The following is a 23,769-nucleotide window of genomic DNA, read 5'->3' as shown; positions in this document are numbered from 1 at the left end:
GAGGAAAGCGTCCAATTTGGCCAATTCCCCAGGAAGTGGGAATATTCCTGCGGGTGTCCCTGGACTCTGATAATGCCTGAATGGAGGCTAGAGAGATGTGTAAGAGTCTAGCCTACTGCACAAAGGTAATGTTTTCATTTGTTGCTCCACCCATTTTTGCCTCTGGCCCCGCCCATCACAGGCATATGCCCCCCCCCCGCCCCGCCGGAATGATGCCCAGGAAAGGATGTGATTTTTAAAGCTGAAAAAGGTTCCACACCCCTTGTACTACAGTAACCATTCCAACATTTCATTCTGCTCTGGAGCTATAAAAGAAAATGCATTAATCCATCAATTGTTTAGAGCAGTAGTTCCCAATGGTGGTCTGCGGACTCCAAGGGGTTCGCATAACCTACCCAGGGGGTCCGTGGCACCATTCACATAACAAAAACTACCATAGGGATATTAAAATTTTCAGAAGTTGGGGGTCCATGGCTTGGCTTTTGGTTTACAGCACTTGTACCCCTCAGCCAAAAAGGTTCTCAGAGTGGCTTGTTGTTGTTGTCGTTCAGTCGTGTCTGATGCTTCGTGACCCCATGGACCAGAGCATGCTAGGCACTCCTGTCTTCCACTGCCTCCCGCAGTTTGGTCAATCTCATGCTCATAGCTTCGAGAACACTGTCCAACCATCTCGTCCTCTGTCGTCCCTTTCTCCTTGTGCCCTCCATCTTTCCCAGCATCAGGGTCTTTTCCAGGGAGTCTTCTCTTCTCATGAGGTGGCCAAAGTAATGGAGCCTCAGCTTCACGATCTGTCCTTCCAGTGAGCACTCAGGGCTGATTTCCTTCAGAATGGATAGGTTGGATCGTCTTGCAGTCCATGGGACTCTCAAGAGTCTCCTCCAGCACCATAATTCAAAAGCATCAATTGTTCGGCGATCAGCCTTCTTTATGATCCAGCTCTCAATTCCATACATCACTACTAGGAAAACCATAGCTTTAATTATACGCAGTCAAAACAAGAAAGTCCCTACCTGCAGGTGTACAATCTAAAAAGCATGACACACAAGAGGAAAGCAACAGGGAAGAGGAAAATAAAAACTGGGGAACCAAGTTCTGAAGAGTTGTACCTACAATGATCGGCTGGCCCAGCTCAGGGGCAAAAGGTTCCTGACAGAGCTGGTCTCTCCCACCAGAGCCAAGAGAGTGAACTCTACTTCTTAGCTCTCCCACTAAGGAGGAAATAGAAGCTTACTTCTCCCAGACGGTATGGGGAAATGGTTTATCATGCACTCAAAAAACCCCAACCCTTCCTCCGCTCTCCACACTCTGAAGTGTTTGCAAACAGGATGAATGCCAGGGTGCGTTTCAGCATGCCATCCACATCTCCCCCCCCCCTGAAAAAAAGAAACTGCTAGAGAATCAGCACCTGCCCCCTGGCACAAAAGGCTGACTCACCTGCGTAGCATTTATTACCAGGGACACAAAGACACAATGCGCTTTTCAAAGGCGGAACGGCTCTTTCCCCCCACAGCTGCACACACAAAAGTCACTTCCAGGGAAGAGACATTCCCAAAGCATGAAGAAGAGCATCAGATGATAATTTCAGGGTTGAGGTCAGTTCATATGGGGACAGGCGGTCCTGAGCCACTTAAGACTTTATGGGTCAACACCAGCACTTTGAATTGGGCCTGGAAACTAATTGACTGCCAGTGCTGTCAGGCCACAACTGCTGTTATATGCTTAAACCGCCTCGCCCAGGTGAGCAAGCTGGCCACTGATTTCTGCACCAGCTGAAGTTTCTGGTGCAGCTTCAGTTGTAGCCCCATGTATAACACGTTGCAGCAATCTAATCTAAATATAAACATCTTTGTATACAATTTTGCTTAACATGTTCATTTTGTCTTGTGTTGTTATCTTAGTTATTAAAAATCTTATAACACAAAATATATACATTTTTGCAAAGCAACGTTCCCTAACATAACGCATGCATAGATGCTATTTTCACTAACATATGCATTTGTGTGTGCACATTGCCCTAATTAATATACACATTTTAATATACACATTTTAACACACCGCTTGGCTGAAGTGTGACCTTGGAAGGCTGACTGTGTTTTGGGTCACGTCTTGTTTCAGAAAGTGTGAATTAGGTAGATTCACCTTTAAATACCTACATCCATGCCATATATTTAAAGCACACAGCTTCTCCCAAAGAATCCTGGGAACTGTCACTTACCCCGCAACAAGCTGCAATTCCCAGCACCCTTAACAAACTACAGTTCCCAGGATCCTTTGGAAGAGCGATGTGCTTTAAAGGTACAGTGCAGAGGTGACCTTAAGAGGGGTTCCATTATGAGCAGAGCTGCAATTCCATTAACGACAGCGGGCAACTACAGGGGAAGACTGGTAGCAGTGGGCAAGAATGTGCTCGGTTCACACGGGGCGATGGCTGATGCCAAAGAGGCCTGGGCAGCATTCCACATGACATTATTATTATTATTATTATTATTATTATTATTATTATTATTTTATACCTCGCCCTCCCCAGCCAAGACTGGGCTCAGGGTGGCTAACACCAGGTACAAAAACAATTGATTAAAATACAACAAGATTAAAATACATTAAAATGCAGCCTCATTTCAGTAGAAACTCAAATCAAAAACTTTTTGGGGATGAAAACGTCAAATCTTCACCAAGGCCAACTATCCAGACTGGTCCTACGTGGGCCAGAAAAAAGCCCCAAATAGGAGTTCCATCTCAGAAGGAGAAAAGAAAAAGGAAAGAGGGGGAGGGGATCAAGTTGATTCCAAGTCAAAGGCCAGGCGGAACAACTCTCCCGTCTTACAGGCCCTGTGGAAAGAAATCAGATCCTGCAGGGCCCTGGTCTCATGAGACAGAGCATTCCACCAGACTGGAGCCAGTGTTGTAAAGGCCCTGGCCCTGGTTGAGTGTGCACGACCTAGAACACGCCCCATAATCCCAGACGTTAAAAAGCAGGGAGTTGTGGGGGGGAACATAATACTATGCTAACTGGAGGACACCATGAACGGACTCCCTCAGAAGGTGGTGGGCTCTCCTTTCTTGGAAGTTTTTGAGCAGAAGTTGGGTGGCCATCTGTCATGGATGCTATAGCTAAGATTCCTGCACTGCAGGGGGTTGGACTAGATGACCCCCCAGGGATCCCTTCCTACTCTGCGATTCTATGATAGTTGATCTGTTTTAAATTTGCAACGCAGATTGGCCCTAATCTCCAGAGCCCCAGGACCACACTTTGAGATCTGCTGTAGTAGACACACAATTCAATACATCTTTTTACATGCATTTATAATAAAATATGACTTGCAAGCTTGCATTTCTCCTTAATGCCTCATTCATCTTTTTTTATACTGACACAAAAGAGGGTGGGCTGAATGTGGGGGGGGGGGGAGGGAGAGAACTAGGCAAGTAGAAACATATGTATGATTTCTGCTAAGAAAAGAACGAACCTCCCATTTCGAGATTGCACTTGAGATACCAGCACAAGGCTACATTAGCAGAGAATGTGCCTGGTTGTTAAGTTTTATGCTTCTGCATTCAGTGACATCGCCTTATATGGGCCTCTCCTTCTTCGAATCCCTCTCCAAAACACAAATCAAACCGTGAATGGATATATGCCAGTTATAATTATGAGAAACCGTAAGGAGGCTATGAACTAAACAATGCAGTCAGTGGAACGAAAAGGGCTGCGTTCTATTTTATTGTTTAGAAAAGCGGGGAGAAACCTAGCCATCGTTAATACTCAAGCATGCATTTGGATACTCTGTTGGTAAATAAAGACAGCTACTGAGACCCGGAAGCTGTACGCCGGCTCCCTCAGCCACTAAAGCGAGATGAGCACGGCAACCCCAGAGTCGTCCGTGACTGGACCTAACAGTCAGGGGTCCCTTTACCTTTTACTGTAAATATATATGTATATAGGGGACACGGGTAGCGCTGTGAGTTAAACCACAGAGCCTAGGACTTGCCAATCAGAAGGTCGGCAGTTTGAATCCCCGCGACGGGGTGAGCTCCTGTTGCTCGGTCCCTGCTCCTGCCAACCTAGCAGTTTGAAAGCACATCAAAGTGCAAGTAGATAAATAGGTACCGCTCCGGCAGGAAGGTAAATGGCGTTTCCATGTGCTGCTCTGGTTCGCCAGAAGCAGCTTAGTCATGCTGGCCACATGACCGGAAGCTGTACACCGGCTCCCTTGGCCAGTAAAGCGAGATGAGCGCCGCAACCCCAGAGTCGGCCACGACTGGACCTAACAGTCAGGTGTCCCTTTACCTTTACCTACCGTATTTTTTGCACCATAACACTCACTTTTTTCCTCCTAGAAAGTAAGGGGAAATGTCTGTGCGTGTTTATGGAGGAAATGCCTATGGGTGGCATGCCTACGGATTTTCCTCCTCTAAAAACTACGTGCGTGTTATGGTCGGGTGCGTGTTATAGAGCGAAAAATATGGTATATATGTATATATAAATAAAATGAAGTCTCTAGGTTTCATTTTCAACTGAGAATGAACAGTGCAAGAGCCAAGGTGGCAAGCACCAAAGAGTGGGGCTTTGGCCGGAGAGTTCCAAGTTCAAATCCACCCCCTGCTTAGAACGAAGCTCACCTTTCAAAGGAGAAAGACAGAATCAATAAGCTCCGCAGCAGCCAGCGGACAAACACATTTTGTGCTTGCTGGTAATGTTCTGCAGCATCACCCTCTGTTATGAAAAGCCTGTTCCTGTTGAGGCTGACCCTTAGCCTCTTCAAATGAAACTGCATCACTTGTTCTTAACTAATAATAAAAAAAACCAAATATTTATTCCTTAATGTTTATTTCGTTTGTTTTTCATTGTATTGTTTCACTGCTTTGTTGCTCGCCACTCCTGGGCTCCTTAGGGAGGAACAGCCGGGTGGATATTGAATAAATCAAATAAACAACCATCCCCATCCACTGGCTATGCTGGCTGTGGTGGACTACAACTCCCACCGTCCCTCACCACGCACACTGCTGCTGTGAACTGTGGTCCAAAAGGTCTGGAGAATAGCGAAGGCTGTACCTAGTGGCAGAGCAAATTACCAAATGCTTATTCAAGCAAAAGGGACGCGGGTGGCGCTGTGGGTAAAACCTCAGTGCCTAGGACTTGCTGATCGAAAGGTCGGCGGTTCGAATCCCCGCGGCGGGGTGAGCTCCCATCGTTCGGTCCCAGCTCCTGCCCACCTAGCAGTTCGAAAGCACCCCTAAGTGCAAGTAGATAAATAGGGACTGCATTATAGCGGGAAGGTAAACGGCGTTTCTGTGTGCTACGCTGATGCTGGCTCGCCAGACGCAGCTTCGTCACACTGGCCACGTGACCCGGAAGTGTCTTCGGACAGCGCCGGCTCCTGGCCTCTTGAGCGAGATGAGCGTGCAACCCTAGAGTCGGTCACGACTGGCCCGTACGGGCAGGGGTACCTTTACCTTTTTTACCTTTAAATCAAGCAAACACTGCTCTGATGAAACACAGCAGGACTCTGGGGATTTATCACAAGTAGCTACCCAAGCCAGGACTGTGGTGTGTGAGTTTTAATACATGGTGCCAGATGAAAGTAGTACAGAATATTGGGGGGGGGGGCAGGACTCCTTGGTGGCCAAATATTATTTGGTGGCCAAATAAGTTGTATGCCTCAAAAGGTGAACCAATTTAATTTAGCCTCTGAATTGCTCTAAGAAATAACGTTGCAGACAATGGGACATGCCTTTCGTAAACACAGTAGCCATGGTCACTGGCAAGTCGCTCCTTTCACCCAAAAGTAGAAATTGCAGGCTCATGAAATATAAATAAATCACTGCAAAACTGCAGAGGCAATGCACCACATCGATAGAAGCATCATTAAATTTTCAGTAATAACTACTTCCGTATTTGGCTTTTTCTTTTCTTTTTTCTTTTCTTTCTTTTCTTAAAGTGAAGCAACGGCATGTTTGGGGTTTATTACATTATTCTTCAAATTCAGCATTTTCTCACTTTCCACGCCTCACTCCACAAAATGTCTTTAAGATAATAATAATAATAATAATATAAAAATAATAAAAATCAAATAATGTTTTGCACAACGAAAACTGGACCACACTGCTTTGTGGAAGCATGCTTTCATATGGTACGTCAACTATGCTAGAGAGGAGCCCATAACCTCAGTAATGCAAGCACTTTTTCCACACTCAAAAGACAATAAGAAGAGTCCTGTTGGATCAGGCCAATGGTCCATCTAGCTGCCCATCCTGTTCTCACAGTGGCCAGTCAGATACCCTGAGTGGAAGCCCACAAGCTGGATTTGATCACAAGAGCCCTCTGGCCTCCTATAGTTTACAGCAGCTAACGTTCAGAAGCCTAGCTGCCTCCAACCGTGGAGGCAGAGTACAACATCATGGCTAGTAGCCATGGATAGCCTCTCCATGAATCCTCTTTCAAAGCCATCTTTGTTGGTAGCCACCACTGTCTCCTGTGGGAATGAGTTCCATAGTTCAGCCTTGCGCTGTGCAAAAGAAGTCCTTGAATCTTCTAACACTCGGCTTCATTGGGTGTCCAGGAGTCCTGGTGTTATGAGAGAAAGAAACTTTTCTCTATCCACTGCCTTGCATAATTTCATAAACTTCTATCACACCAACTCTTACTTGCCTTTTCTCTGTAGCAAATAGTCCCAAACGATGGGAGTCCCTCCAACATCTTGACAGGGGCTTTTCTATGGGGTTACCTAGAGAGACTGAGCCCCGGGTCTTTTGCACAGGTCCCCATATCACCTTCTTATCCCGCACACTCTTTGCTAACATGGCAGGTTGGCATGCAGCAAAGCCCAGTGCCAATGATGATAATAATAATAATAATAATAATAATAAATTATATTTATATTCCGCCCTCCCCAGCTGAAGCCGGGCTCAGAGTGGCTAACAACAATAAAAGTAACATAGGATTCTAAAATCAAATAATTCTAAAATCAATTCAAATCAAATTAATGGCAACCATTGGGCTAGACTTCTGGTGAGGATTACCAAAGGAGGGGGTCAGACTGTGCCTTGGCCAAAGGCCTGGTGGAACAACTCTGTCTTGCAGGCCCTGTGGAAAGATGTCAAGTCCCGCAGGGCCCTAGTCTCTTGTGACAGAGCGTTCCACCAGATCGGGGCCACAGCTGAAAAAGCCCTGGCTCTGGTTGAGGCCAGCCTAATCTCCCTGTGGCCCGGGACCTCCAGGATGTTTTTGTTTGAAGACCGTAAGGTCCTCCGTGGGACATACCAGAAGAGGTGGTCCTGTAGATACGAGGGTTCTAGGCCGTATAGGGCTTTAAAGGTTAACACCAGCACCTTAAACCTGATCCTGTACTCCACCGGGAGCCAGTGCAGCAATGAGACCCCAAATTCCAGACATCCGACCAAACATCAAGAAGAACTTTCTGACAGTAAGAGCTGTTCAGCAGTGGAACAGACTCCCATGTGAGATGGTGGATTCTCCTTCCTTGGAGGTGTTTAAGCAGAGGTTGGGTGGCCATTGGTCCTGGATGCTTTTGTTGAGATTCTTGTGTTACAGGGGTTTGGACTAGATGACCCCCGGGATACCTTCCAACTCTAAGATTCTCTGACTCTATGCTTTCCAGGGAAATGTCCCAGCTTCAATCAGGTTGAGCTGAGGACTATCTGAAACCCTGGAGAGATGCCACCAGTCAGTGACAACACCAGGGTAGAGAGACCAATGGTCTGACTCCCTAGATGGCAGCGTCTTAGGTTTCCAAGATAAACATTGGCATGAACAGATTTCCAGAGCTTGTTCTTTTACTGTTAAGTTGAAAGACACAGCATAGATGCAGGAGCCTGAGAAACTTAAGCCTAAAACTCTTTGTGTCATAACTACAGAAAGGAACAGTACTGTTTTCATAGCACATAAAACTTACACACACAGGCATACATATATACACAATGTACATAAAAATCGCACACACATATGTACCTCACAGGCGCAAGGAGATTTACAGCTATTTAATAAAAGTCATATTAATCACCATTCCTCCAAGGCACACAGTTTAAGTAATGGGCATGGATGGCTTGAAGAAACAAACGAAGGCAAACGAAGAATAATAAAGCGGTAATTTCTGCTCACTAACACTTTCATGTCCCAACTACATAATAATTCAAGCATGCAATCGAAAAAGTTCAATCCTGCAAACCATTCTTCAGATATTACTCATCTCCCACAATAAAGAACATCAGAGTGATTATATGGCTAGGTAACACCAAAAGAGACCCTCCTGGATGTTTCATTCATTAATCACCTCAATAATAGATGTGTAATAGGCACTGGAGACACTTATAAAGGAGCAAGCGAAGTCTGCCCCAAAACAGCTACACCAGCACAACACACACACACACACACACACACAGAGAGAGAGAGATGTTCATGAGGCATGAGCACTACCCGCAGATCTACCAATGAGAGCAAAGGTTTTTTGGGGGAGGGGGGAATTAAAGGCATATATTGGAATCTGGATCCCATTTTGGGGTTATTTTGATGATGGTTACTTTAAGCAGTTTTAAGTGATGCCTCCCCTCCTCAATCAAAATAATATTTGTCTGTGTGTGCTTATTATTTTTAAATTTTTTAACGTAAATTTGTTTTTATTCACTTATTTTGAATTTTAAAAGCACCGATAATCAGTTCAAAGCATCTGTAATAAGAACAGGCCTATCTTGCACATCCGTACGTCTATGTGTTTATTTTAAAAGCTTGCCTCTTTGGGGTTGGGAGAGGAAACGGGAGGTCACTGGCAATGATTATGCTGACATTAACCAGTAGGGATGATTATCTTTGAAATGTTTGCTAATGTTCCTTTAAACTTTCAGTGAAATTGTTGTAAGACTAAGAAAGCGTCACCATGACACAATCACAAGGATGGCCCCTTCAGTCCTTCAATACGTCAAAGGTCTCACACAAGGAGATGCACACAGGTATAAAATCCTACTACTTGCAGTATGCCTCTAAATCAGGTTTCCTCAACCTCGGCCCTCCAGATGTTTTGAGACTACAATTCCCATCATCCCTGACCACTGTTCCTGATAGCTAGGGATCATGGGAGTTGTAGGCCAAAAAACATCTGGAGGGCCGAGGTTGAGGAAGCCTGCTCTAAATCATGGAAGAAAAACTCCCTAACAACAGCCAAACCACACAGATGCACTGTAAAACAAATAAAGGTAAAGGTAAAAGAGCCCTAGACGGTTAAGTACACTCAAGGGAGACTATGGGGTTGGGGCGCTCATCTTGGTTTTCAGGCCAAGGGAGCCGGGGTTTGTCTGCAGAAAGCGTTCCTGGTCATGCGGCCAGCATGACTACACAGCTTCTGGTGCAACGGAAACAGCAAGACGGAAGCCAGAGCGCACGGAAACGTCGTTTACCTTCCCACCGCAGTGGTACCTATTTATCTACTTGCACTGGTATGCTTTCAAACTGCTTGGTTGGCAGAAGCTGGGATAGAGCAACGTGAAACAAATAAGACACAGACAAGAGAAAAGCTACAACACGTCCGCTCAATCTTCCAAAGCCTGTCTTCGTGGGTATGCACACACATATATACCCAAATCAACTTAAAGAAACTAGGAGGGGAGCCTTGGCAGGTGCCCAAGAATATAAATATTATGATTCCGGTATGAATGATCAAGAGACATTGACGTATAGTGGTACCTCAGGTTACATACGCTTCAGGTTACACATGCTTCAGGTTACAGACTCCGCTAACCCAGAAATAGTACCTCGGGTTAAGAACTTTGCTTCAGGATGAGAACAGAAATCGTGCAGCGGCAGTGCAGCAACAGCAAGAGGCCCCATTAGCTAAAGTGGTGCTTCAGGTTAAGAACAGTTTCAGGTTAAGAACAGACCTCCAGAATGAATTAAATACTTAACCCGAGATACCACTGTATTATGGCCCAAGTTTTTGCTTATTAGTGGTCAATTCGATACCTCCTAATGAGCTGAGGCATCCCTGTGCTACATTCAAAGAGATGCTTCCCACGTTACAGGAAAGAGAAGTTCCCGTCTGTCTGCCTTATGTCTCTATGCAGTGCATAGAAGAAGAACCAAGTATATCTATATTTGCATCCAAAGATACAATTGGCACATGCTTTCAGCCACAACTCTTCGTCTCAGATATTACAGTGCTCTCTTTTTGGAGAAATGAGTAGGGCAAATGGGAACTTTCATTGTAATGGGTGGTATTTGATGCTGGCCCTACTCAGAGTAGACCCACTGACTGTAATGGACATTGCTAACTTAGAATGTTCTCAAAGCTACCAGCATGAGTTTGACCAAACTGTGGGAGGCAGTGGAAGACAGGAGTGCCTGGCGTGCTCTGGTCCATGGAGTCACAAAGAGTCGGACACGACTAAACTACTAAACAACAACAACAACTTAGAATCATTAGTTTCAGTGGGTCTGGGCTCTGAGTAGGACTTCACTGAATAAAACCCAATGTGACTTTGAACTCTATATAACCCATCATTCCACATGCAACAAACAGATTATGATTCATGCATTTATTAAGGCACTTATTCTTCTAAGTTTTCCAAAACTTAGAAGCCTATCTGAATTCCCTATCATTCTTCTCAAGCCAGGAATTTTTACAGACTGACCTTCCAAGCCGCACTATGTCAGGTAGGGAAATGGCCAGCATCTTTTCTGAGCTGAGTTTTCATGTATGCGCCAGGCTGCCTGAAACAGGACTTTTAAAAAATTAAATAAAAAAAACCCTACAACATACACCAACCTGCTTTAAGTAATCACCATTGTTTATCCAACTCCAACTTTCACAGACAGCATCTCCCAAGAGTGACCACAAAGGATGATTAGGATGTTGCTACTTCTACAGTCATAGAAGTCATTGCCTCAACAAACACACCATGAGGGCTAGAAAATTGCTGCCATGTTTTGAGAGAGAACTCGAATGCAAATATACTCTTCACTCCTGCACAAATTGCACAGACCTCAAGAGGAATAATCAAGGGAGTCGAATTAAGCATATCCTTGGATGCCTCCAGGATTGTTGCCTGAAATTAAAGCTGCAATTTAGACCTCTCAACCTCTAATGGCTTACTATACTGAGTACTTTCCTTCAAGTCAACAGGAACGGTGAAATCAGGTCTGGACTAGCTGACAATAATAAAAGTGTTTCAGATCAAGTAATCGCAAGCAACAGCACTATTGGCTTTGGCCCTTTTCTCAGTGCCAAAGACTTCTGCATTTAAGGTAATCGTTGTAGTTCAAAGTCCCCTTCTTCTTCTTTTGAACTGTAGCCACAGAGAGCCACGGAAGATGTCAAAGCAATCAGATCTTCTATTTTTAAAACTGTACATCTTGGAGATTGCAACTTTCTCTCTCTCTCTCTCTCTCTCTCTGGATCACATTTGCAGCTGATACAGCCTTCCTGAAACAATAGTGCTGCATCTGCTTTTGCTGACCGAGTGTTTGACCTTCACGGAATATGGTACAGCAGTGCCCCCCCCAAAAAAAATCTGATAGCAAAAGCATGCTTTTTCTTCTTTCTCCCGCATTAGAAAAAGCACAGGCCCACTTATTCTCAGAAAGTGTTGCTTTTAAGCATGAAAGAGAAAAGGCTACCAACCTGCCTGGCCCTGTACAGATCACATCTGGGGAAATTCTATTCATGGCAATACACCCTATAAAATACCGCAGGGCAGTGATGGCTGTTTTGCAGAATGCCCTTTCATGTTCCATACGCGAAGCAGCAGCCATTACAGTGGTGCCTTGCAAGACGAAATTAATCCGTTCCGCGAGTCTCTTCGTCTTGCGGTTTATTCGTCTTGCGAAGCACGGCTATTAGCGGCTTAGCGGCTATTAGCGGCTATTAGCGGCTTAGCGGCTATTAACGGCTTAGCGGCTATTAACGGCTTAGTGGCTTAAAGAAAAAGGAAACAAACTCGCAAGAACTCGCAAGACGATTCGTCTTGCGAAGCAAGCCCATCGGGAAATTCGTCTTGCGGAACGACTCGAAAAACGGAAAACTCTTTCGTCTAGCGAGTTTTTCGTCTTGCGAGGCATTCGTCTTGCGGGGCACCACTGTAGTTGCTTCAGACTTATCTTTTTGCCCAAGCTTTCCCCGATCCATAACTGGATCTTGCTTTATGCCTCTGAATTTTTTGTTTAAATTCACTTTTATATCCTTCGCTGTGTTTTCATATTGCTGGTTTTAGGCTGTGTGGTTTTGTTTTTTTTAATCATCATCAAACCTTTTATTGGCATCACATACAAACTTCCAAAACAAATCAATACAGAATTACCACTTCCCCAGTGGCACAAAACATTTGCTAAAAGAAAGGAGGCAGAGCAGTCTATCGTCACAGTTTGGTTTTTTTATGATATATTGTTCTGGTTTTTTTAAGACGGTACACTGCTTAAAAGAATCCTGAAATATCAAGCAATATATAAATGCTTTTAAAGAAAGAAAGAAAAGAACTGGGCTTATAGCAGTGGCAGAAAACCTCAGGCACAAGGGTGAAATACAGCCCTCCAGTCCTCTCTATTCACACCTGTAAGGATATCAGGGGGTTGTTGTTGTTTAGTCGTTTAGTCGTGTCCGACTCTTCATGACCCCATGGACCAGAGCACGCCAGGCACTCCTGTCTTCATGTCTTTGCCCATGGGGTTTTCTTGGCAGGGATACTGGAGTGGCTTGCCGGTTCCTCCTCCAGGTGGATCACGTTTGGTCAAAATTCTCCACTATGACCTGTTCATCTTGGGTGCCCTGCACGGCATAGTTCATAGCTTCTCTGAGTTATTCAAGCCCCTTCGCCATGGCAAGGTAGTGATCCATGAAGGGGGTTATTCGAGAGCAATCAGGCAAATGCCTCCCTGGGCGGCTGTAAAGCCTTGTTATTGGTGCCAAAAACCCTTCGCCATGCAAAGCACCACTATTCCGTGGCTGGCTCATTCACTGGCAGAATCTGAGAATGGGCGGTCCTTAAACCTTCCCCAGCAGAGTGGTTTCTTGATGCCCAGTCTGCGCTTCCCCTCTCTGTGCGGAAGCCTACTGCGCAGGGAGGGTGTGGGTAACGGAGGACCTCTCTCCTCCCCGCTTTGCTCAGGCAAGGTGTCCTGGCACTGAAGCTCCTCTCCGCTGGAGGCGTGGTTACTCTCCTCCGCTGAGGAGGTGCTGCTTCCCACGATCTTTGGGGGCTCTCTGTAATCCATCCGGCTTTTCCCCTCTTGCCCCTGAGCCGATGGCAGTTCCCTGACAACAACCTTGTGCATTTTTGCCTTGCTGGCCTTGAACTCAAGCATACCTGGATGCAGCAAAGCAGGTGTGAGAGTGTGGATAGATCAGACTTTTTGCCCATCTTCAAGCACTGTCTACTCCAGCCTGGTGCCCTCCAGCTGTTCTAGACTAAACTCCCATCATCCACAACCCATATGGCCAATGGTCAAGGATGACTGGGGTTGTAGTCTAAAACACCAAATATGCAGACTGAATTCTCCTTCAGCCCTATAGTAGGGTCTACTTGATGCAGTACGTCTTCTGGAATGGTTAAATACTCTACCCGAAGAGGGCTGAAAATAGTGGGAGAGTGCTGCAAGGCTCGGTTAACAGGCTGGTGCGAACTTCAGTTTGGTGTAAAAAGAAAATGTTAAAGAATTATTTGAGAATGCAGTCTACGGCCTCTTCCAATAACACATAGAATAAGCAGCCTTGTATGCTGCTTGAGCATCTTGGAGGAAGGAAAAGATAAAAAAGTAATTTTAAAATTATAGAGTCTTTTTTTAAAAAAAAAAGTGTTCCACAATTAGGCAAGATCAGACAAGCCAAACAGAATAATTTGATCTGCAGATTTTATGCAATCCACAGAGTTCAGCGACTCTTGGATCAGAATTTAGTGTAGGATTTTGATTTTATCATTTAAAATAAAGAATTACTGGTATTCCTGACAAGCTTTACAGATGCGGTGGACCCGCCTTCTTCTTCCTCTCTGATATGGGAGGGGAAAAGGAACAGGTCCAATTTTTAACTGGTTGGTTTTTTAAAAAAAATATTTCTCTATATATAAGAGATCTGGCCCCTGACTTGTAGAGACCATGTGGCACATTTTACAACCAACCATAAACCTCATTTCCACAGTCCTGTTCAACACAACAGTCTTCACATTAATTAGATGTATTTTTTCCCCTTTGTGCAGTATTTCCTTTCCATTTTCTTTCTTTTTAGTGCCTGCAAGACAACTCATAAAGCTAAACTTTCCCAGCTAAGGATCATTACAAGCAATGAAACTTAAGGAGGAAGTATTAAGAGATAAGCTTGTGGTCTTCCATAAAGCCAGCCTGGCAAGCACACATTCAGATGGGCAACCAGACGTTGTCCTGCTCATACACAGTTTTTTCCCTCTTGGTTAAACACAAAGGACAAGAACCAACCAAAGTTTAAGGGCATTTAAGACCTACTGATTTAAACCGGAGAGACTCAAGCACAAGCTCAGCTCTCCCACTGAGTTCTTAATTTCTACTCCATCAGCTTTCCCCAGTCTACTTGCCTTGCAGGCAGCTTGGACTACAACTCACATCAGTCTCAGCAAACATTACGCTGGCTGGGGCAGATGGGAGCTGTAGTCCAAAGCATCTGGAGGGCAGCAGGTTGGCAAAAGATGGGCCTGATAAGCTGAGTCCTAAAATTAAAGTGAAAGTGATGTACACAGAAAACTGGACAAAAAAACCCCAGTAAAAATGTACCATAAAACCGAACGCTACCTTAAAATGCATGCTGGAAAAATAAAGTTTTAGTCATGCACCTGAAGTTCAGCAAAGAGGGTGCCTGTTTAGGAGGGTGTTCCACAGGATTGGGCCCACTACAATGACTGCATATTCTTGCTGACCTTGCACTGAGCCACAGAGAGGTAAGCTCCTTCTCTGCCCGAGCTTAAAGCTGGGGAGGGCACAGAAGGCCTATCCCCGCAGCTGCACTGGTCCTTGGAAGAGTCCCATGATGTCACAACCAAGACCCCAGCCCTACACATTAAGCATGTTTTTAATGTGAGGGAGCATCCAGTTATGAAGGTCCTCACATAGCCCACAAATTTTTAGTTGACCTTGTGCCCAGGCTTGGGCTCAACATTGCCTGTGCCTGGAGAGACCTGTCAGTAAGCATGGACCAATGGTACCAAATAGTATGGGAAACAGCCTTACTAGAAAAACTAACCAATAAACTGAAACTGACACGGGGACAAATACAGTGGTACCTTGGGTTAAGAACTTAATTTGTTCCGGAGGTCCATTCTTAACCTGAAACTGTTCTTAACCTGAAGCACCACTTTAGCTAATGGGGCCTCCCGCTGCCGCTGCGCCACTAGAGCACAATTTCTGTTCTCATCCTGAAGCAAAGTTCTTAACCCGAGGTACTATTTCTGGGTTAGCGCAATCTGTAACCTGAAGCGTATGTAACCTGAAGCATCTGTAACCTGAGGTACCACTGTAGAAGAAGACGCCTTCACCCCAGTATGGCTCCCCAAGACAATGACGAAAATCCACCACAGCCCAACAACTGAGAGCCAGTGTGGTGTAGTGGTTAAGAGCGGTAGACTCGTAATCTGGTGAACCGGGTTCGCATCTCCGCTCCTCCACATGCAGCTGCTGGGTGACCTTGGGCCAGTCACACTTCTCTGAAGTCTCTCAGCCCCACTCACCTCACAGAGTCTTTGTTGTGGGGGAGGAAGGGAAAGGAGAATGTTAGCCACTTTGAGACTCCTTAAAGGGAGTGAAAGGCGGGATATCAAATCCAAACTCTTCCTCTTCTTCAAGACAATGACAAAAATCCACCAACAGCATACAAATCAATATGGCTAACCTGATCCAAAACACCCACCCACCCCACTCACACATGAAAATAAAGACCAACACAGCCAACTACAAATGAATAACCACACCCTAGGCCAACCCCAATCTCTCTCATGACCAAAGGACCACAAGTGAACAGCAAAGAACCTGCACAAGCAACACTGACACCAAACCCTACATATATTAAGTAAAATAGAAACATCGTCACCCCACCCCACCCCACCCCATCTCCCCACCCCGCACCTCTTTCCCCCTTTTCTTCCTAATGTCTCAACAAATGAAACTGATTTGTAAAAATGTTACATGGGGGGGAATACAAGAGAGAGACATTGCAAACACTTTTGTAAATCAATAAAATCTTTAATAAAAATACATTTTAAAAAAAAAAAACATTGCCTGTGCCTCGCTTGTAATGCGTTATTTTTGTAAATTTTCTGTTCTAGGGACTTCCTTGTCAAGCTCACCAGACAGTAGTTACCTGGGTCTTTTTCTCCTTTTTGAAGATGGGGACAACTTTTGCCCATATCTAGTCTGTTCTCCAAGAATCCTCTAAGATAATAAACAAAGGCCATGAAATTACCGTATTTTTCGCTCTATAGGACGCACTTTTTCCCCTTCAAAAATGAAGGGGAAATGTGTGTGCATCCTATGGAGTGAAGACGCCATAGCCCCGCGACCCTCTCCCGGCTGGAGAGGTGACGCGCGGCTATGGCAGGAGCCTCTCAGCTGCGCCTTTCCGCTGCTCCCTGGTGGTGGGCTTCCCCCCACCAGCCCCAAAGAGCAGGTCGAAAGGAACCTGAAGCCTGGAGAGCGAGAGGGGTCGGTGCGCACCGACCCCTCTCGCTCTCCAGGCTTCCAAGGTAGCCGCCTGAAGGCGACTGAACACACCTTAAACGGCACCCTGTTTTAGAGCGGGAAAACAAGAGGGGGGAAATTCTCCCCCTCTCTGCGCAGCGCCTCCTGCCGCTTCGCTGAAGGGGCGCTGGGCAGAGAGGGGGAGAATTTTTTTTCTTGTTCTCCCCCCTCTAAAACAAGGTGCGTCCTATTGTCCGGTGCGTCCTATGGTGCGAAAAATACGGTACATCCACAAGCTCCTTTCGCACTCTTGGATGCAGCTCATCAGGCTCTGGAGATTTAAATTCATTTAAAGTAGCTAGGTCCTCCCTTACTACCTCTTTTCCTATCTTGGGTTGCAGCTCCCTCCTTACATCATTAATTTTGTTATCACCAGATATCAAGCACAAAAGTAGTCCTGTTTCTATGAGCAAAGATGCTAACGTATTACCGGTGCCAAGAGAGAACCATTTATACTGCCAATAGGGTTTAAGCACTGTTCCTACTAGTGTTGAGATACAGTGTATTACTAGCAGCCCTACTCTATAAAAAGACATAAAATTCCACACAATATTACACTTCAGGGCAATCGTTGAAAGCAATCACTGTATTTTCAGACTTCGAAGGCATTCAATAGTAGTCAGGAGATACAAATTGCTTACAAACAAATTGGCCTTTTTAAAAATATAAATGTCTTTGGGAAGGACAATCTGGGCCTAATGAGAGACTTTCGAAACAATTGTGTCTGGTGTTTGTTTGTTTCATTACTAGAATAGGACAATTCCAAAGGACATTGTAAGACAAGTAGCATTGACTTTGATTTAACCTGTTATAAATTGCTTTCATTTGACATTTGCTGATTGATTTTAAACCTGATTCAAGTAAAAAGATCAATCACATTAAATTGAAAAAGGGAAAAAAGAGGTCCAAACTGAAAAGAGAGAGCTGGCCACCATTCATCTAAAGACACACCTCATATCTTTATTAGAGTTGGGCAACACAATTAGTCTGGGAATCTCTGGAAAAAAGACCGTGAATAATCTGATTTTGCTCATGATAGATGAAGTGCTACTGGCTTGAAACTCATCATCTGAAGAAGTGAGCATGCACACAAAAGCTGATACCCAGAACAAACTTTAGTTGGTCTCTAAGGTACTACTGGACAATTTTTTAATTTTTTTTATTTATTTCGACTTCTTGATCAAGACAAAATCCCACCTGGAGAATCCAAGTACAATTTAACAGCACACATCAAGTGAGACTCCTTCAGAATATTTTTTATTCAAGGAATTCCCTGGAATACTGTTGCCCAGAATGTTATTACTACAACTGCCATATGGGCTTTCAGTGATGGTGCTGTAATAAATAAGAATTGTTGGAATATCAAGCAACAACTAAATCTTACTTTACTAATACATCCTCTTCTAATCAATCAAGGAGACATTGGCCTGGTTAACACATAGTAACTTTAAGCCATTGTTCGTTTAAGCCACTTTGGTTTGTCTCTATTGTTTCAGGCAGGAACCTTTCCAAGAAGACACCAGGGACTGAACTTGCGACCTTCTGCACATGAGGCATAAAAACATCAGACGAACATACCTCCACATGTGGTGGGAGTGTCCCAAAATCCAACTATTCTGGACAACAGCCATACGAGAAATATGTAAAATAACCGAGCAAGTATTAGAAATCACCCCAGAACTGGCCCTACTAAACATCTTCCAAGACAACAATGCCCACTTACACCACAAAGAACTCATGACCCACCTACTCTCAGCAGCCAGAAACATCATAACCAGACGCTGGAGAGACCTGTCAGGAATAAGCATGGACCAATGGTACCAAATAGTATGGGAAACAGCCTTACTAGAAAAATTAACCAATAAACTGAAACTGACATGGGGACAAATAGAAGACGATGCCTTCACCCTGGTATGGCTCCCTTTTATCACATACGCAGTCCAACAAGACAGTGACAAAAATCCACCAACAGCATACAAATCAATATGGCTAACCTGATCCCAAACACCCACCCACCCCACTCACACATGAAAACAAAGACCACCACAGCCAACCACAAATGAACAGCCACACCCTAGGCCAACCCCAACCTCTCTCACCACCAAAGGAACACAAGTGAACAGCAGAGAACCTGCACATGCAACACTGACACAAACCCCCACATATATTAAGTAAAATAGAAACATCACCACCCGACCTCACCCATCTGCACCATCCCCCCTCTCTGCACTTCTTCTCTCTGCTATTGCTATTGCTATTGCTAGTGCTAGTGCTATTACTATTAGTAGTAGTAGTGTTTATGAAATTTCTATAACGCCTTCCATCCAGGATCCCAGGACAGTTTACAATATAAAAGCACAAAAATGCATAACATAGTAACAAACAAAAACAATAAACCCCCTCACGTAGTTTAAAAGGCCATAGATTGTTTAGTTAGACAAAGGCCTGGGAGAAGAGGATGTTTTTTGCACCTAAAGATATGCAACAAAGGCTCCAGGCAAGCCTCCCTGGGGAAAGCATACCACAAGCGGGGAGCCACCACAGAAAAGGCCCTTTCTCATGTTGCCACCTTCCACAGAGAAGGCACACAAAGGAGAGCCTCCGATAATGACTTCAGGGTCTGGGTCAGTTCAGTCCTTGAGGTATTACAGTCCTGAGCCATTTAAGGCTTTATATATCAAAACCAGCACTTTGAATTGGGCCTGGAAACTAACCGGCAGCCAGTGCAATCTGGCCAGGACTGGCGTTCTATGCTCAAACCACTTTGCCCGGGGAAGCAACCTCATTGCTGAATTCTGCACCAGCTGAAGTTTCCAAATCCACTTCACCTGCAGTCCCACAAGTCACAGAGGTAAATAACTACAGCTTTTAGAAGACATCTGTCTAGGGAAGTTTCTCATGTCTGACACTTTATTATTATATTCTGTAAGCCACCCAGTGTGGCTGGGGCAACCCGGTCTGGTGGGCGTGGTACAAATAACAAAATCATTATTATTATTATTCTAATGCTTTGCAGTAGTCTAGTCTACAGGTTTTTACCAGACCAGACGCAGTTATTAATAGTAGCATTTTAGTACCTGAACCGGAGGAGAGGCAACTATTAATTTTAGTACCTGCCTGTTGCAATTGTACGATTCCCCTTGGCTCTTTGCAAGGGGCTTTGGTGAGATGGCCTTTTGTGGTCCCTTCCATTCTATGCCTATGTTAAGAACGGACCTCCGGAATGAATTATGTACTTAACCTGAGGTAAAGGTAAAGGAGACCCCTGACCATTAGGTCCAGTCATGGCCGACTCTGGGGTTGCGGCGCTCATCTTGCTTTATTGGCCGAGGGAGCCAGCGTACAGCTCCCGGGTCATGTGGCCAGCATAACCCGAGGTACCACTGTATATATCTATATCTATCTATCTATATCTACATAAACAACAACACCTGCTTGTTGCACTTGTACAATTCCCCTTGGCTTTTTGCAAGGGGGTTTGGTGAGATGGCCTTTTGCGGTCCCTTCCATTCTACGCCTATATCTATCTATCTATCTATCTCTATCTCTCTCTATATAAACAACAACACCCCAGAATATGTTATATATATATATGTGTGTGTGTGTGTGTGTGTATATACATACACACACACACACACATATATATATATACACACACACACATATATATATATTATAGAATTTATATAAAATGGGATCTCGCTGTGTGTGTGTGTGTATACACACACATATACATACACACACACACACACACACATATATATACACACACACACACACACACACATATATATATTATAGAATTCATATAAAATGGGATCTCGCTGTGTGTGTATACACACGCATATACATACACACACACACACACACACACACACATATATATATACACACACACATATATATATATTATAGAATTTATATAAAATGGGATCTCGCTGTGTGTGTATACACACACATATACATACATACACATATACACACAAACACACACACACACACACACACACGTACACAGCCCATTTTATGCAGCAGCTAACAGACAAGGATTACTGCCGCCCCGAAGCAACCCCCCCCCCCAGGCCAGCAGCACTTACAGCGTGTGGCCGCAGACGTTGACCATGAGCTTGAGGGAGGGGTTCCTGTACTTGGTGGTCTTGCAGCGGGGGCAGCCCTGGTCGTCCATGGCGGCTGGGCCTCCGCTCCCTTCCTCCTCCTCCTCCTCCTCGCCCTCCTCCTGGCGCTGCAGCTACTCCTCGCCGCGGCTCAGCATCGCCTGGCAACTCCGGCCAGCGGCGTCCCTCCGCAAACAACGTCCGGGCGGCTCCGAAGCCTCGGGAACGACAGTTCCGCCTGGCGGAGGGCGAGGAGCGGGGGAAGGAAAGCCGCGACGCACAGAGAGCCCGACGGCTGACTTCTTTGAATTGTAGGCTTGGAGGTTGTGATGGGCAGTTGTCTTTCCACGAGGGCCCGGGTTGATGCCACAATCCAGCACCGCCTGAGCTGTGCGAGTGCGGCTTTCTCCCGATTGAAGTGCAAAGTGTTTGAGGACTGGAACATTCGCAGGGAAACTAAAATGCTTCTTTACAAAGCCATTTGTCCTAGCAACCTTACTGTATGCTTGTGAAAGATGGGCAACTTATAAGCGCCATCTCCAACTCCTTGAAAGATTCCATCAATGGCCATAGCTGTCAACGTTTCCCTTTTTAAGGGAAATTCCCTTATTCCGAATAGGATTCCTCGCAAGAAAAGTTGACAGCTATTGTCAATGCGATCTCTGGAAAATTTTACACATCACTTGGGAAGACGGGCGAACTAATGCCAGTGTACTGGAAGAAGCAAAGATCAGCAGAGTTGAAGCAATGATTCTTCAACATCAGCTTTGTTGGACTCCTCATGTTGTGCGGATGCCTGATTATCATCTTCCAAAGCAACTACTCTATTCCAAACTTAAAAATGGAAAGCGTAATGCTGGTGGTCAACAAAAGAGGTTTAAAGACTCTCTCAAGGCAATTTTTTAAAAATGTAGTATAAAGGTAAATGTAGTATAAAGGTAAAGGTACCCCTGACCATTAGGTCCAGTCGTGACCAACTGGGGTTGCGGCGCTCATCTCACTTTATTGGCCGAGGGAGCCGGCGTACAGCTTCCATGTCATGTGGCCAGCATGACTAAGCCACTTCTGGCGAAGCAGAGCAGCACACGGAAAAGCCGTTTACCTTCCCGCCAGAGCAGTACCCATTTATCTACTTGCACTTTTGACGTGCTTTCGAAGTGCTAGGTTGGCAGGAGCAGGGGCTGAGCAACGGGAGCTCACCCCATCGCGGGGATTCGAACCACCAACCTTCTGATCAGCAAGTCCTAGGCTCTGTGGTTTAACCCACAGCGCCACCCGCGTCCCAAAATGTAGTATAAACACCAACAATTGGGAAACACTGGCCTGCGAGCACTCCAGTTGGAGAGCAGCCTTTACCAAAGGTGTCATGGGCTTTGAAGACACTTGAACTCAGGACGAGAGGGAGACACGTGCTAAGAGAAAGATACGCTTGGCAAATCCCACCGTTGGCAAATCCAACCGTGATCAATTCCCCCCGAAAACCTATGTCCCCACTGTGGAAGGACGTGTGGAACCAGAATTGGCCTCCACGGTCACTTACGGATTCATTGTTAAAACCATGTTTATGGAAGACAATATTACTCGGCTACAAGTGATCGCCAAAAAAGAAGAAGAGACTTGGAGGGGGGCAGCCAGAATTTATTGGGGGGGGTGGAGGAAGGATACCCACCTGTCATCATGGGCGTAGCCAAGGAGGGGCAGCTTCTAAATCCATCAGAATCCATCAAATACATATTTAAGAAATTGAGACAGCAAACTTTTTTTAGAAAGGAATGGGCATGGTTTATTGAGTATTTGCAAAACAAACCTGGAAACAGATTAAGACAGGGTTCTTGTAACAACCTGCAGGTTGATATAGGAGATCTATATTAGAAGAGACGCATAAAAGAATGAGTTAAGACAGGAGTAGGCAGGAAAGGGTAAAAATTAATGTAAGGAACCGCAGAAAAAGGGGGAAGGGAGTCGAAATGGAAAACATTAAAACTTGGTAAAATAATTGTGGCAATGTATATAAATGAAAATTGTAAATAAAAAAATTAAAAATATAAATAAATACAAATCTGAGGTTCTGTCCCCCCAACAAAAACCTGCCCCCCAACAAAAAACAATGCAAATAAATACAAATCTGAGGTTCTGTTCCCTCCCCCCCCCCCGCCACCGAAACAAAAATCCTGGCTATGCCCATGCCTGTCATCTTCCTCTGGCTGTGTCAAGCAGATTCAGAATGAAATGTCTCAACAACAGTTGCTTTAAAATTATTTCTCAGAGAAATCTGTTGAAATCTTTCCACAATTTCTACTTTTAGTTAAGTATTTTTTTATTGGACTTGATTGGGGGGCACGACTACGCCCCACACACCGTTTTAGCTTTCAGACTGCAGAAGGCCATGCAGGTCTCTGCCCCGAGATGCTTCCAATCTGCCTTTGTGTTGGAGAAGGCAATGTGGCTCCTGCGAGGGGACCTCGGCCTTACTCAGTTGTAAGCCCTGGCTATTTTAAATAGGGCTTGCTTCCCAGGCTGCAGCATGGTCCTCCTGCCTACTGGGAAGCATATCCTGTTTAATTCAAGGAGGCTTGCTCTCAGGGAAGCCAGGGATGGCATTGCATCTTTAGAGAGCGTAGGGTCCCACTGCCTAATTCAATAGCACTTACTCCTCTTTGTCGTAGCGTTGCATACCCTCCAACATTGCTCAGATGAAAATAGGGACATATAATAAGAATAATAATGAAGTACTGTATATAAATATTAAAAATACTAATGCTTTTAAACGAATAAATATGTGGATGTTTAAAGCTCACATACCTGGGAAGGGGTGTAGCTCTTCAGTGGTCGAGGATCTGCAGAAGATCTCGTGTTCAGTCCCATCTTATCTCCAAGCTGATCGTGTCTGTGAGCCACTTTGGAAGACAATCATTCTCCAATGGGAGAAAGTTAGAAGTACTTGCTTAGTTTTCCCACTAGGAT

The 23,769-nt window shown here is 45.0% G+C and overlaps 1 protein-coding gene across 1 annotated transcript in view; it reads right to left on the bottom strand.

The window, feature by feature from the left end:
- The window catches only part of MNAT1 (MNAT1 component of CDK activating kinase), a 137,757-nt gene extending 116,758 nt beyond the window's left edge, over positions 1 to 20,999 (bottom strand). Inside the window, exon 1 of the mRNA XM_080992273.1 lies at positions 20,788 to 20,999. Coding sequence (XP_080848399.1) covers positions 20,788 to 20,876 — 89 coding nt within the window. The 5' untranslated portion in view covers positions 20,877 to 20,999. The remainder of the gene's footprint in view (positions 1 to 20,787) is intronic.
- Between the last annotated feature and the right edge of the window lie 2,770 nt (positions 21,000 to 23,769).

Source organism: Podarcis pityusensis (assembly GCF_964106645.2).
Source record: "Podarcis pityusensis genome assembly, chromosome: 1".
Lineage (NCBI taxonomy): Eukaryota > Metazoa > Chordata > Lepidosauria > Squamata > Lacertidae > Podarcis > Podarcis pityusensis.
The sequence above is the reverse complement of the archived record's forward strand: the minus strand, read 5'-3'. Positions and strand labels throughout refer to the sequence as shown.